General features: G+C 41.7%; 1 protein-coding gene across 1 annotated transcript in view; it reads left to right on the plus strand.

The window, feature by feature from the left end:
* STT3B (STT3 oligosaccharyltransferase complex catalytic subunit B) overlaps positions 1 to 14102 on the plus strand; it is a 52995-nt gene that overhangs the window by 36342 nt on the left and 2551 nt on the right. Inside the window, exons 8-15 of the mRNA XM_032996803.2 lie at positions 2517 to 2565; positions 4202 to 4356; positions 6019 to 6230; positions 7112 to 7299; positions 7811 to 7982; positions 10360 to 10533; positions 11567 to 11680; positions 12705 to 12917. Coding sequence (XP_032852694.2) covers positions 2517 to 2565; positions 4202 to 4356; positions 6019 to 6230; positions 7112 to 7299; positions 7811 to 7982; positions 10360 to 10533; positions 11567 to 11680; positions 12705 to 12917 — 1277 coding nt within the window. The remainder of the gene's footprint in view (positions 1 to 2516; positions 2566 to 4201; positions 4357 to 6018; positions 6231 to 7111; positions 7300 to 7810; positions 7983 to 10359; positions 10534 to 11566; positions 11681 to 12704; positions 12918 to 14102) is intronic.

A 14102-nucleotide genomic window follows, 5' to 3' on the forward strand; every position in this document is an offset into this window, starting at 1 on the left:
TTTTGGGTTTATCCACAGTCCACCTAATGATGCAAGAAGTCAAACTGGGCTGTAGTCAAAGCGCATTGTGAAGATACATCTAACTAATCTAGTCTGAATAGTGTTGATAGGCTAGAAGGTCCGGTTGCTTGCGTTCTGAAATACGTGAATCTGATTTCTGTATGACTGGAATTAATTTGTAAGTTCTGCTTTTGCTTCTGTGGTTCAGCCTCCAGTCCTCAGGGCAGGTTCTACCCTATCTCACACGAACAAGCTTGTCTTTGCTCAGTTCCCTTCCCCAGGTGCCTCTCTGCCATCTTCTGCTTCCGTGACATACTGTACTCCCTTCGTGACCTAATCCCATACTTCCTTTCCCTGATGAAGAAAAAGCAGTCTTATTTTCCTAGCTGAATCTGTGTTACACATGCAAAAATTGACTTCTGCTTAGTTTAAATTGCATGATCTAATATTATACCTCAAATACAGTACTGTTTTGTCAGTTTTATTTTGGAAAAAAACCCACTTTCCTATGACATAAGTTGTTTTTATTTTAACTGACTTTTCTTGTACTTCTTTTTAACAATGTTTCTGGTCTAAATTGTTTTGGTATCAGTTGTTTAACATTTTGGACTGTTTAATAGCAGTTTTATTTTTGTGAATGACGATACCCTTATTCCGAAAGAATACGTAGCATTTCTCTTTATTTGAAAGTCTTCTAAAACATGGTGGCTTATGATTTGGTTTTCAATACGTATGAGCAGGTCCTACTAACACTTAGCAAAATTTTTCAGACTGGCATATCAAAACAAAATTCGGCTTCTCATCTCAGTGTGCAGCAGAATGTCTTCCGTTGCAGTTCTTTGGGAACTGTTGATTACAACTCCTGAAATTCACCCATCAGTGTCACTGTTTCACCAGATGGAACAAACCTCACTCCTGCAGCTTTTGGTATGCTCTGCAGCCTGCGCTCCTGACCATCTCGCAGCACGCTGACCCCACTCTATTTCAATAATCCTCTTGCAGGAGGGTGCCTGTATCTGGACCCCGTGTCCCGGGTGCAGTACCTGGAAGAAAGGGTTTGAGGTTCTGGGTTGAAGTCCTGCCTGCCATAAGGCGTGGCAGCCACTCTAGTTGAGCACTGCTCACCGTTTTGGCCTCTGGGATATTTTCACTTGTTACTAGCCACCAGCCCGATCCACTGAGTACTACTTGGAGCTTGTCAAGACAGCCACTTTCCAACCTGTTAAATAGTCAGTTTGTCCAGCCCATTCTTCTTCAGCTTATAAGTAAGAAATTAGGAAAATGGTTCAAAAAGCATTTAACATATTTCAGGAGGCTGTGCTCCGTGATCCTTCCAGGGACTCGGGTTACTGGCCTGTAGTCTCCTGCCTATTCCTTCTTGCCTTTCCTAGAGGGGTAGCACTGGCCGTTTTGGAGGCACCAGGGGCTTCCCTTACCGCCCCGATGAAGATGGTGGGTGGTTATCGTATCGGCCAACTCTTTCAGCACCCTCAGGTGAATGCCAGCTGATTTCATGCTTTTGATACATCCAGAGATGTATCACAGATCAGAGACGTACCATAACCTGTAGTTCCCCATCTGCTGGCAGTTCCTTCTTGTGCATGCAGTGGCTTGGGAGCAAGCAAGCTTTGCATCTGAAGACTGAAGGGAAAAATATGTCTTGTCGTAGAACATTAACCACAGTATTTAAATGTCTAAACTAGATATTAAACAAAAACCTTCAGTCAGATTAGACTGATTTTTAAATATCAGGTAAAGGGAAGACTTACTGTGTCATGCACAAAGACTTGGGCAATAAATGAAAGGGTTTAACTTTCTCTTGTTTCAGCTTGTCTGTATTTGACTTCAGAGGGAGCTGAAACATTGGTGAGGAAAGTGGAAATAAAATTTAAGAAGAATCTTACTAATAACTATTAATAATGTTTATCTTTTATCTGAGTTTCTTTTCATTTTATGATATTCAAGTATCTAAAGGCTTTGTTTAAAAAAAATACTGTGGAAAGCTTATCAGCATGTCTAGTAGCAGCTCTTACATTCCATGCCACATGTAGGTTCATTAGTAGAGAAACAATAGGAAACTAGTGTTTTGTTGATGATGATTAGTGTTTTGGCTCTAGATTGTTCCCAGTTTCCTGCTCAGGCATTTCAGGAAAATTAAATCCTTTCATATCAAATACATTTTGTTTTTCTTCTTGACAGAGTATAGGTTGCTATCTGTCATATTCTTTGAGAAATACTCGTATTTGTTATTGCATTGCTTTGACTTTTGGAGGTGTGCATGTCTTGATACTCAGTGAGTACAACGTGATCCTGTCAGAGTGTGTTCTTCTAAAAGTAACTTCATGGCTGGTAGACTTTACAGCCTGCCTAATGCAGTAGGTCTGGTTCACATACACTACAAGTTCATTGAAATTTCTTTGGTTTTGTGCTATAATTTGAGGGAGTAGAAAAACTACTGCATTTAAATACCTAGGCAGCAAAAGTTTGGTTTTTTTTTTTCCCCTTCTCTTTTTCAGGTTATATTGCTCCTTGGAGTGGCAGATTTTATTCATTGTGGGACACTGGGTAAGTAAGGATAAAAGATATAAGGATTTAGATATCAGTAGCATTCTACTGAAAACTAACAACCATTTGCTCTCCTCATCCTCGAATCCATTTAGTATGTCAGTCAAGGAGAAAATAGTAGGCTTTAATCAGTTATCTGAAGAGAGCATTTGTACTCTCTTTCATGATCTTTGCAACCATTTCATTAATTATTAAATTTCTTGGTTCTTTGGAAGTCATTGAACATGTAATGGTATGTTTTTCTATATGAAATTGTAGTGCTTCTCAACATAATAACCAAAAGCTGTAGCAACACTCGAGGACACATTTAAAAATTATGAAAAGCCTTAAACACAGACTATTTTCATTGAGCAGCATTGCACAAAATCACAGATATGTTGCATATATATCTTGCATGTTGCCTGTTTATTATGTTCATACATCTTTTGTGTATACAGATGTCTACTCTGAACAATTCTGGTTTATTCATGTGTGTTTTCATGGGTAAAAACCTGTGTTAGTTAATCTTTTGGTTTAGTTAACCTTTAAAAACCCAGCACTGGATTCTTTAGCCAGCCAGGAGAATAGGAATGAAACCAAAAATATTTTTCTCAAATAAATGTATTTAAGGTGAAATTCAACTGGTAGATTTTTTTTTTTTTTTTTTTTTAGGATTAAAAGTAGCGATAGGAGAACCTCAAACTTTTGCAGTTCCATTTTTTTCAGGCTCCAAAGTCTAGCTTATACAGGATTCTGTACCAACTCTAATAAATGTAGAATACATGTCAGTAAAGAAGCCCTGGATTTATTTGAAGAACATACAGATGTTGTTATTTGCCTATAAATTAAGTTGCATGTGTGTGTGTATATATATACACAAAGCATTAAACTTTTGAGGGCTTGTCTACATTAGAGCACCACGTTGTGTTAAAACACACAATGCAGTTCTGAAGGAGAACTGGATCTCAGTGAAGAAAAGGACATCTGCTTGCTAGCCCGCCATTCGGCGCTGCAGCGCCCCAGACTCGGTCTGTGTGTGTAGGTGTCTCTCATCGAAAACAGAGTTTTGTCCTTGTCTGCACTGAGCGCTTGATGTGGTTTTTAGCTGACGTGTATTAACAAGTGTAGACAAGGCCTGGTTCTTTCAGCATCTAAAAGAATGTGGGGGCATCAGGAACCGGTCTGGTACTTAATAGTGTTAACTTTCTGTACTGAGAAAAGGAGGGTATTCTGTGTAGGGGAGAGTTTTTGAAATACTGTGTTGAAAATTTAGGAGACTTACTGGCACAGATGATTGTCTCTTCAAAATGTAACGATGGGGCTTCCGTAGCTGTGTGTTTTCATTTTGGTGAATTTGGCTTCATATTTAGCCATAATAAAACGAAACATCCATCATTTTCATTCTTTCAATTAGTATGGAAATAATCCTTTATATATTGGTGTTTTAAGTAACTCTATACACCAAATCCTTCCTAAATACAGTAAGACCTGGGGACTTTTTTGTTGTAAAAGTTTCATTAGATTTCTGCTGAATAGAGCAGTTGCCATTTTAAATTGAAATGCTTCCTTTGAAATGAATTTCAGAATTCCTAATGTTGACAATTTTTAATAATTTTATCTTTTCGAAATAATTTGAACTGAATTTTTTTTAAAAAAGGTATGCGAAAATTCACATCCCGATCATTGCCTCTGTGTCTGAGCATCAGCCTACAACATGGGTTTCCTTCTTTTTTGATCTGCATATTCTCGTGTGTACTTTCCCAGCAGGGCTGTGGTTCTGTATCAAAAACATCAATGATGAAAGAGTCTTTGGTAAGAGAAAATATTTAAAAATTGTTTTGAAAAATCTTGCCTACAACTTGATTCTATTTTTTTTCTTTGCTCAAAGCTGGTATATTGCTTGTTCTAACAAAACAAAACAAAAAAAAAAAAAGGCTTGAGTGATGTGTTCAAAGATGATTATTGAAAGTTGCCTGCACCCAGTGGTATTTAAAGCCTTTCATAAAAATGCAGAGACCGGTGAAATGGCGATGGAGCGTCGTCCCAAGAGACGGGATCTGCTGAGCTTGCAGACAGGCGCTGGGACGCGGCTCCCCGCTCAGGCCCTTCCCTGGGTGCCTGGCACTCGGCCCATCGCAGACGATGATTCAAATTGCCTTTCCTCTCCAGATTTTCTGCTATTTCAGTGAACTGAATCGCTCGCTGCGGAACAAGTGCTAGATGAGGCACAAGCCTAAGCGGAGGTGTGGGGTCTCCCTGTGTCAGTGACAACAAATTGTTTATTTGGGCGAAGCTGTACTGTGAAAGCAGACTTTTCACATTATGAATGAGGCTCGGAAGGGTGTAATTCGAAGTTGTAGCCCATCTGGAGCAGTAAAAATCACTCCGGTCTTGGGCTTTTACAGGGATGGGAGGCTCCAGACTAACGTAGCTGCCTCTTAGGATCACCCAGGGGGTATGTGGGCAGTGGGAACGCTTAGTGGGGAAATCCCGTGGCGGGGGCATTCTGCGCTCTGTGGCTCACCGCAAGACCAGCGCTGGGCAACTCGCTGTCAGCCTCCTACTGCTGCATCAGCCACTTATTTCAGTCAGCATAAAAACACTCATGAGTGAGAATGGAGAGCCATGCTACTACACTACAAAGTAGAGAATATGTATGTAACGTAAACTGATAAATTGATGTCCCTTCATGATTTCCGTGGCAAATCTTTCACAAAAGTCTAGAGTTAAACCGTAGCAGACAAAGCATCACCATTGTTACTTGAACAATAGATGTTCCTAACCAGTGTATACCGGTTGGTTGGTTGGTTTGCTCGTTTTTCCTTCAAAGAAAAGTGTTCTGAATATGCCTTACTACTCTGAAAATCTTGGGTTGGGTTGGGTTTTTGGGGGTGGGGGGTGGGAAGGTGGGGGCAGGGGGAGTGGAGATAAGACTGTTCAGGAAAGCCCACCTCAAATAGGGCTCACAGTAGCATGTGATTTGTCTGTATGGAATTATAATGTAGACAAGCCCCCAATTTGTCCACAGATGTCTCAAATTAAAATTTGATACTTACATGAAATTCTAACACTTCCTTTTGTTTTTCAGTTTCAGTAACTTGTTTGGTCTAGGGCTGTTTGACCTTCTTAATCAAATTGAGCTACCAATTATTCCAGTAGTATTTTTGGGGTGTGATACTAAATTTCACTAATAATGTATCTTCTGACACATTATTAATGAATATGAAAATGAGCTGGTGTTATTGTGAACAGCTGTCAAGACGAACCTCGGGTAGGGTTTGAGGCTTAAAAAGGATAAACGTTAATTGAACCAGCACCTCTGTAGATTAAAAAGCAATGAAATGCAAGATGCATGCTCAAGTCTTTATATACACAGATTCTCAACCCCCTTCCAGAAGTAGTTTTATGGAGAGCGTGTACGTGTGCAGTCAGAGTGTTATTTTCTACATTTGCTCAGTAGCTGTTTCTTTGCAGTTGCTCTGTACGCAATCAGCGCCGTTTACTTTGCTGGTGTGATGGTTCGGCTGATGCTCACGCTGACTCCAGTGGTCTGTATGCTGTCTGCAATTGCTTTCTCCAATGTCTTTGAGCGTTATTTGGGTGATGATATGAAGAGGGAAAACCCACCAATAGAGGACAGCAGTGATGAGGATGACAAAAGGAACCCTGGCAACCTCTATGATAAGGTGAGGAGAGGGAGAAAAAGTTAGAAGTCAGGGAACAGCTTATTTCTACTTTTTTTTTTTTTTCTTATTTCCTTTTGGTCAGAGTATTTTAAATGCCACTAGAGGTCTGAATCACTAGCATTTAAATTTAGAACAAGTATTGATGTTCTCCGAAAAGGTGTAACTGATGTCCTGAAAAAAAAGAAAAATCAATGTCAGTATAGGAGTGGTTCCTTCTAGCTTGATCGGTGATGAGCTTTTAACCTAAAGGAGGAGGAGTGCAGTGTTGGCACAGCTTTCTGTAGCAGCAAAGGCAGACATGCCCTCGTTCTCCTCAACTGGTGATAGCAGTCCTCTGTCACTGAACATCTCCACGTTTCCCTCTTGTATATCCTCTAAGACGTGGTGAAATTAAAGAATAGGAAAAGTATTTCTATACATAAACTTACATACTGCCTTCATCATGAAGAAGATGCTGTTAAGTACTACATTTTTATCTCTTAGGCTTTGTTTTACTGACCCTGGCAATGCATGAGCCTTGGGCTTCCCCCTTTTCCTCACAGTAAATTTCTGTGCTTTTCTCTTTTCCGCCCTGCTTTACAAAAGGGCAGCATCATACTGAGCCAGACCAAGGAAGTCACACATTGACCCTCATGAAATAGACCCTCACAAAATGGGCTTTTTTCTTCTGAGGGAAGCTTTCAAGGAATCCTTCATTTCTTACAAGTTGCTGGATTGCCAAAATATTCTTGTGCATACTTAGTTAATTTACGCTACATCTTGGTTTAGCTTTATATATCTCCTGGCATTTACAGGTGTGCATGTGGTGAAGAAAAAAAACATGGATTCCATTGGCAAGGGTGATACAAGTTGCTATAACAGATATATTTGTGTTTGTTTAGGCAGGCAAAGTGAGAAAACATGTATCTGAACAGGAAAAAACAGAAGAAGGACTGGGTCCCAATATCAAAAACATCGTGACAATGCTGATGCTGATGCTGTTGATGATGTTTGCTGTTCACTGTACCTGGGTAACTAGCAACGCGTACTCCAGCCCCAGCGTTGTTCTCGCTTCCTATAACCACGATGGGTGAGTAAGGCCTACAGGTCTGAAAATAATGACAGGGCAAAAGCCTTTCTGCTTCCTTTGTGTTAGCTATTTGCTTTACCTTCTTTTAATCACTTCTGAATATAATAAGGCAGAATTGTCACCTGAATAAACAATTCTTAATACTTTAATTTTTTAAAAGATACAACATTTTCTAAAATATTTAATGGAAATACATAAAAATAATCCTATCCAAAGCCAATAAAGATCATGGTTAAAAAAAAAAAAAGGGAAGTTTTTGAGTCAGTTGGGAAAACCTCTTTATTAATATATATTTGACTGGAAATGCATTTAGTCAGATCTTCAGAAGCAGTTCAGCCCCTGGCCCTTCGGCTGTCGGTAGGTTCAAACTTAGGACTGCTGGTGACTGAATCCCTGAAAGGGAGCTGACCGCCTAAGAATCCCCTGTTTTGTGAGCCCGGGTTTATCGCGGTGCAGTCAGTTTGTTGCTGGTTTTTGTACTGATGTGAATAAAACGAACTCTGTTTTCCAGCACTCGGAATATCCTCGATGACTTCAGAGAAGCTTACTACTGGCTGAGACAAAACACGGACGAGCACGCCAGGGTGATGTCGTGGTGGGACTACGGCTATCAGATCGCAGGAATGGCGAACCGGACAACCCTGGTTGATAACAATACTTGGAACAACAGCCACATAGCCCTGGTAAGGCTGGCAATTTTCTATGGAGTGGAAACACCAAAGTGTTAATACTGCAGTGGAGTATGAAATTGTAAAAGTCAGTTGATAGCTAGGACGGTACTAAGGAAACACAGAGGTGGAAGGAACAGATTTTTTGCCTTTACTGGAACTCGAGCATGAAGAGTTTTGGGGCTGGAAGGGAACCATTCTGGTGTTGAAGTTTCTGTTTTGTTTACTTGGCGTTTCTAAAACGCCACTTCCACTTTAGTTTCTCTTCTCTTCTTTGTGGGAGGACAGACAAAATCTAATGTAACCATTCCCCTTGCAACTAGTGCTACGACAGCTTACCTGGTTCCACTACTGTACTGCCAGGGTCCAAACAGGGATTGCTTCAGGTCAGCAGTGTCTTTGCTGGCGGGATTTTTGAATGGCATGTGAAAACTGACCACATGAAACAGCACATTTTCAGGCATCTTGAAAATGAGAGGAAGTTTATGATTAGTGATGAAGTGTTACAAATCTGTTGCAATTGTGTCTTCTCACATCTGCAGTTAGACAAAACATCTGTCCATTTAATTCCTTTCACTTCTGAAGAGTAAGTTCAAGCTTTGTGCGTGAGCTTAACAGCAGGGTGCTGGCATTGCCTGTGGTTACAGGGGCACCACCTCGGGCAACTTGAGACTTTTTTTCAGAAGCAAAAAAATGCTCTACTACACTGTAGCTGGGTTGCAGTCTCCCTAGGTGCTGTGTCATGACTCATCGTCGCTCCGTGATGACATCAGTTATCACTCAGTGGCCGTTTCTTCTCAGAAGACATGGGCAGAGTGGGGGAAGGGCCTGAGGAGTGTATTAGGGTAGTTTTTTGTCTTGTGTCAGTAGGTAGTGCAGCAGTTGGACCAGCTTTTCAGACAAGCAGTGTTCAGAATCAACGGATTAATCAAACCATGCTCTGAGCGTACAAAGTCCTGAAAAAAAGGTGTCGTGGGGAAGGGGGGATCGCACGCGCGGGTTCTTGACCTCGCTGAAAGGAAGCTTGGGAAACTGTGCTGGTGGTGCTAAGGTCGGCCAGCAAGCCTTCCCGTGTACTCCGGGGCACTTCTCTCACGTTGGCTGTCGACCTGCCAGCGTCTGTGTGTTTTGGTGGACATTCAGCTCCGATAGCAATGCGCGCCTCCCTCTGCTGCAAGAGGCAGGAGGGCAGATACTACATCCGAACCAACAGATCCCCTTCAGGACGGGGTGCATCACCTGAATGGAGGCACTGGGGAAGTCGTCTGTATTGCATGAGCACAGCGACCAGACGCGTTACAGCAGTCAGCAGTGATGGTTTTAAATAAAGAATTCTCGCCGGTATGACTGCTGGCGCTGTCAGGTTCCGTTTCGGGATGAACGCTCCGTAAAGGGGGACCCAAGCAATAAATGTGTGTGTGTGGTGAATACCTGAGCTTGTGCTCTGAACCAGGCGTGCCCCGGGGACGCGTCCAGATGACTTCCTTGTGCACAGAAATGGAAATCTGCCAAATATCTGCACGTTAATGAGGATAAGGGCTGAGAAGCTAAGGTTCTCGGTCTTTTTGAGAGATTGCAGCCTAAGCTTTGTGTTTCCTAATTGCATTCTTAATTGAATGTTACCAATTTGGATGCAGTATTATTTATATTGTAGTTACTCCCCTTTACTCCAGCGATATGTTATTATGCCTTAAGTTACAAGAGCTTCAGTAGCAAACAAAACTGCTGAACTGAGTGCCGGTTACTGACCTAAGCAAATTCTTAAAAGTGTTGGAAGTGGCCAGTATGGAAGAGGTTCTGGACCCAGCTTTTACAAACTTTTTCAAGGCCAGAGCTGTATTATGCTTTTAACTCAAGGATGGCTCTCTTCTGATGTTTTCTGTGCATAATTTACCTTGAATTCAATGCTGAGGGTGTCTGTGTGCTACCGAGTGCAATGCAGCACGGCTGCTTCGTGAGTGAAGGACAGAGCTCAAGAAAAAAGCCTCAAGAAATTACTAACACTTCAGGTAATTTATTAATTTGGGGCTGTGTCTAAAGCTTTGAAAATAATTTTTAATTAGGTATTTTCTGCAACACCAAGTTTTCGGCCGCCCAGCCAAGACCTGAAAAATCTGTAGGTGCCATAAAAGGAAAACTTACTGCTACCTTTGATACTGGAAACACTCATTGCAACAGGCACCACTCCTCTCACAGAGGAGAAAGTACTTCCGTTTAGGTTGGGCTTTTGAAGGCTCTAAATATTCACAATGGGTTTTCTTTACCTAGAATGCAAACGTGGGCTTTGGTTGGCAAGTGTGTGTGCTTGGGCTTTGCTCTGCCAGGTATTGGTCTGCAGATCTGTTTGGCGGGCAGCTATGCAGATACTGAAGATATTTTTGCTATGATGCAGGTGGGAAAGGCAATGTCATCAAATGAGTCGGCAGCATACGAGATCATGAGAAGCCTGGATGTGGATTATGTTTTGATTATTTTTGGTGGTGTGATTGGCTACTCCGGTGATGATATTAATAAGTTCTTGTGGATGGTGAGAATAGCAGAGGGGGAACATCCCAAAGATATTCGGGTAAGTGGAAACGTACACAGGAAAACTGAAGCAGCTGAAGATTCTATTTGCTGTATGCTCATCTCTGCCTTTTTTTTTGGTAAAGCTTTTATTTCTGTTGTTGGTTTTCTGGTAGTGCTCATTACAGTGGAGGGATATCTCTACCGCATACTGCAATTTTCTTTGGAAAATGCCTTATGGGTTGTTTTCCTAGAACAGTAGGAGTGCAGAGGCCTGCAGCCCAGTTTCTTTCAATATTAATGGTTTTGAAAGCTCAGTAACCTCAAAAGCTTCTCACTATTTCTGCGTGATACCAAAGGTAGAGGATATCTTTCGTAGTTCTTTTGTGTGTCTCACTGTGAACCATTGCACTTCTACAAAGTGCGAGTGTTCAGACTGCTGAAATAGTTGGCATTGCAAATTTCCTCAAACTCTGTAATAGTAGGAGACGAGTGAAAGTGTTAATATTGACTTATGTAGAGTTTAAGTTATTCAAACATCTCCGAGATTGTACAAGTCTGTAGTAATATTTTCTTAAGCCTAACAAAACCTTCTGGATACTGAGCGCAGGCTTAAGGGAGCAGCCTGCGTGCAGTTTCATCTTCTACTGGGGATGAAAATGGCAGAAATCTTTTATTTCAACACTGGGCACATATGAAGTTTATGGTAACATTACAGATTGCACGTATTAACACTACGGTGCTTTTCACCTTTCTGAGGAATAATTTTGATAGATGCCCAACTAATTTTTACTTTACTGAGATCAGTTTTCCAGTAACTGCTTACAGTGAAGTGACAAAACGTGTACCAGCACTGTCGTGGGGATTTAGGAAGGTTGGTCCATTGGGATCTGGGTTACAAGCAGCTAGCCTGGAACTATTTTACCTTTAATGAGCTCCATCATTTTCTGTTTTAAGACCAGCTTAAACCAACTTTTAAATTGTAAAAATCAGTTTAGATTATTCTTTGTTTGAGGAGAAGGGAATGAGAAATGACCTTAAATAGGGGGGTTTAAGGTTGTATTGACTCTTTGTATCTTCTTTTCTTTTGAAAGGAAAGTGATTACTTTACCCCTCAGGGTGAATTCCGGGTAGACAAGGCAGGTTCTCCAACTCTGCTGAACTGCCTCATGTACAAAATGTCCTATTACAGATTTGGAGAGATGCAGGTTAGTGCTACACCTTCTACTGAATTTAACTGAAATGTGAGGAAACAAGTGTTGTTTTGATGTATTTTCCATCTTCTAGATTGAGTGAGTGCTGCTTCTAGTAGCAGAATCAGAGGTAAGAGTTAGCTTTACAAATGAAAACACATCTAGGCACCATCTACTGTATATCACCCTTAGAAAAAAGCGTTTCTGCTGCTAACCTGCACCCGTACTTAGCTTTTTGCTGTCCTTCACATTGCCCCAGACGAGCATCTTAATTCCACTGTGCAGTGCGCTTGCTAAGACATTAGCTGTTACCTGGCAGAGAGCTCTGGATTTGTGTTTCTGAAATAGCAACCCAGAAGAACTGTGAACCGACTCTTTGGCATCTGTCAAACTGCCTGATTTCTGTGCAAGTCACACCAGTGTACCGAACTTACTTACACAACACGGGTGTAATTCTCCGAGTTGTCACTCCCCTGTGGGAGCGGCAAGCGGAGGGACCTGCCTTGTTTGCCTTTTTCCTTCCTGTTCTCCCCCCTCCCCGGCCATTCTGATGTGTTAGCACAAGAATCCTTCATTCAGCTAAAACCAAGGCCCGTGGATCTTATTTGTAACACGGCGGGGGGGGGGGGGGGGGTGTCCAGTTGAACTGATAAACATGAACTATTTCCGACTCGTATGGAAAACGATGAGAGTGCAAACGACTGCACTGCAGAGGAGAGAGCCCAAGGGAGCAGCGATGCTGAAAACCACCACCAGCCGCTGCACCTCAGACCTTCACTTTAGTTTCACCTCTGAATGCAGACACGGAGCTTCTGCTGAGACATTAAGTGCCATCTCCTACACCAGCTGTAGGAGCGAGACCGAATTTGTCTCGGTTGTTAAAAAGTAACTCGGAGGTTCTTCCGTGTAGTAACAACCGACCCAAGGGACGTGGTGTCCTCTGAGCAGGCCCCCTGACAGGTGTGAAGCAGCACGGTTTGCGGTGACGGGGGTTTGGGGTTTTGTCTCGAACTAATTATGCAACTTTTAATTTTTATAGCTGGATTTTCGGACACCCCCAGGATTCGATCGTACGCGCAATGCGGAGATAGGCAACAAAGACATTAAATTTAAACATCTGGAGGAAGCCTTTACCTCAGAGCACTGGCTTGTTAGAATATACAAGGTGAAACAACTAGACAACAGAGAGACGTTGGATCATAAACCTAGAGTAACCAACATTGTACCGAAACAGAAGTATTTGTCAAAGAAGGTGGGTTCCCAGTGAAGTAACTGAAAGGTGGCAGGAGAAGGCGGTTTATTTTTAAGTGAATCACATAGCTGGTGAATTATGTATTTCCACTAGCCAGAATGTTACGGATACTGTTCATGTTAGTGTCCAATATCAGACCTGCCTGCTGGTAGTAATTGTTAATTTACTGTCTGCTTAACTTAAAAGCATGTGAAGACACAAGGCTAGATTTTTTTTAGGCAGAATGCTAACTGGAAATAGAGTGTATCACTGGCTGTTACAACTCTTTAAGTCTTCATGTAACTGGAAGTATAATCTCTGAAGTACATCAATTCATGTTTCAGTAACTATGGCTCACTAAGTAAATCATGTGGAAGTTGCTTTCTGACTTTGTTTGAAAGTAGCGATGCCTAGAAGTTTAAAAATGGCAATTTTGTATGAAATAAATTAAATATGAAACTTTTGTTGACGGAACTTTAGTGTCTGGCTGCTTACTGTTTGAAGTCATCTTCCTGGTTTCCAAAGTGCTAGCTGTGGCGTGCTACTTCAGCCTATTAAGAAAGATGTGGTGCCAGGGGACCTGGGGAGACTCTGAGCAGCCCTCTCCTTCACGACATCTGTTTTCTATATGTTCAAATGTATCTTGCACGAGGAATTCCAGAATCCCTGTCAGAAACAAGTGTGTAATAAACTGAACTAGTTTAGGCGAACTTGCACTGTGTCATGGAAATACAAGTGTAGAATGTTGAGAGGGTCAAGATGCTTATTTTTGTGATTTGATGGAAGTTCATAAAATAAGGAATTTGGGAGTTTCCACTGAAGCTATACTTACATATCTGGAAAGGCAATTATAAGCTTTAGTGCGCCTATCATAGACTCACAGTGTGACTTTTGATCTTGAGTGACGAGCAAAGCTGTATTTTTTTAATGATTGACCCCACCTAAGGTGTGGATGTGTCTGTTCTCTGAAGACAGGATAACAGTTGATGCAAATTCTGATCCAGCACCAGCTCTCGCAGTACCAACAGGCTCTACTTCCCAGTAAGAAATCAGAGAACCAGCAAAGAGCATGGGATGGAATGTCAGAACTGGGATTCCCTAAGTGCGTTCTGAGGGCTCCCTGGCAGCAGCAGTTACTTCCTCACTGGAAATTCAGTCCCTCTCCTACCACCCTTCTGTGTTAGGACTGACAGTGCTCGAGCTCAG

Source organism: Tyto alba, unplaced genomic scaffold (assembly GCF_018691265.1).
Source record: "Tyto alba isolate M040663 unplaced genomic scaffold, T.alba_DEE_v4.0 Super-Scaffold_46, whole genome shotgun sequence".
Taxonomy (NCBI): Eukaryota; Metazoa; Chordata; class Aves; order Strigiformes; family Tytonidae; genus Tyto; species Tyto alba.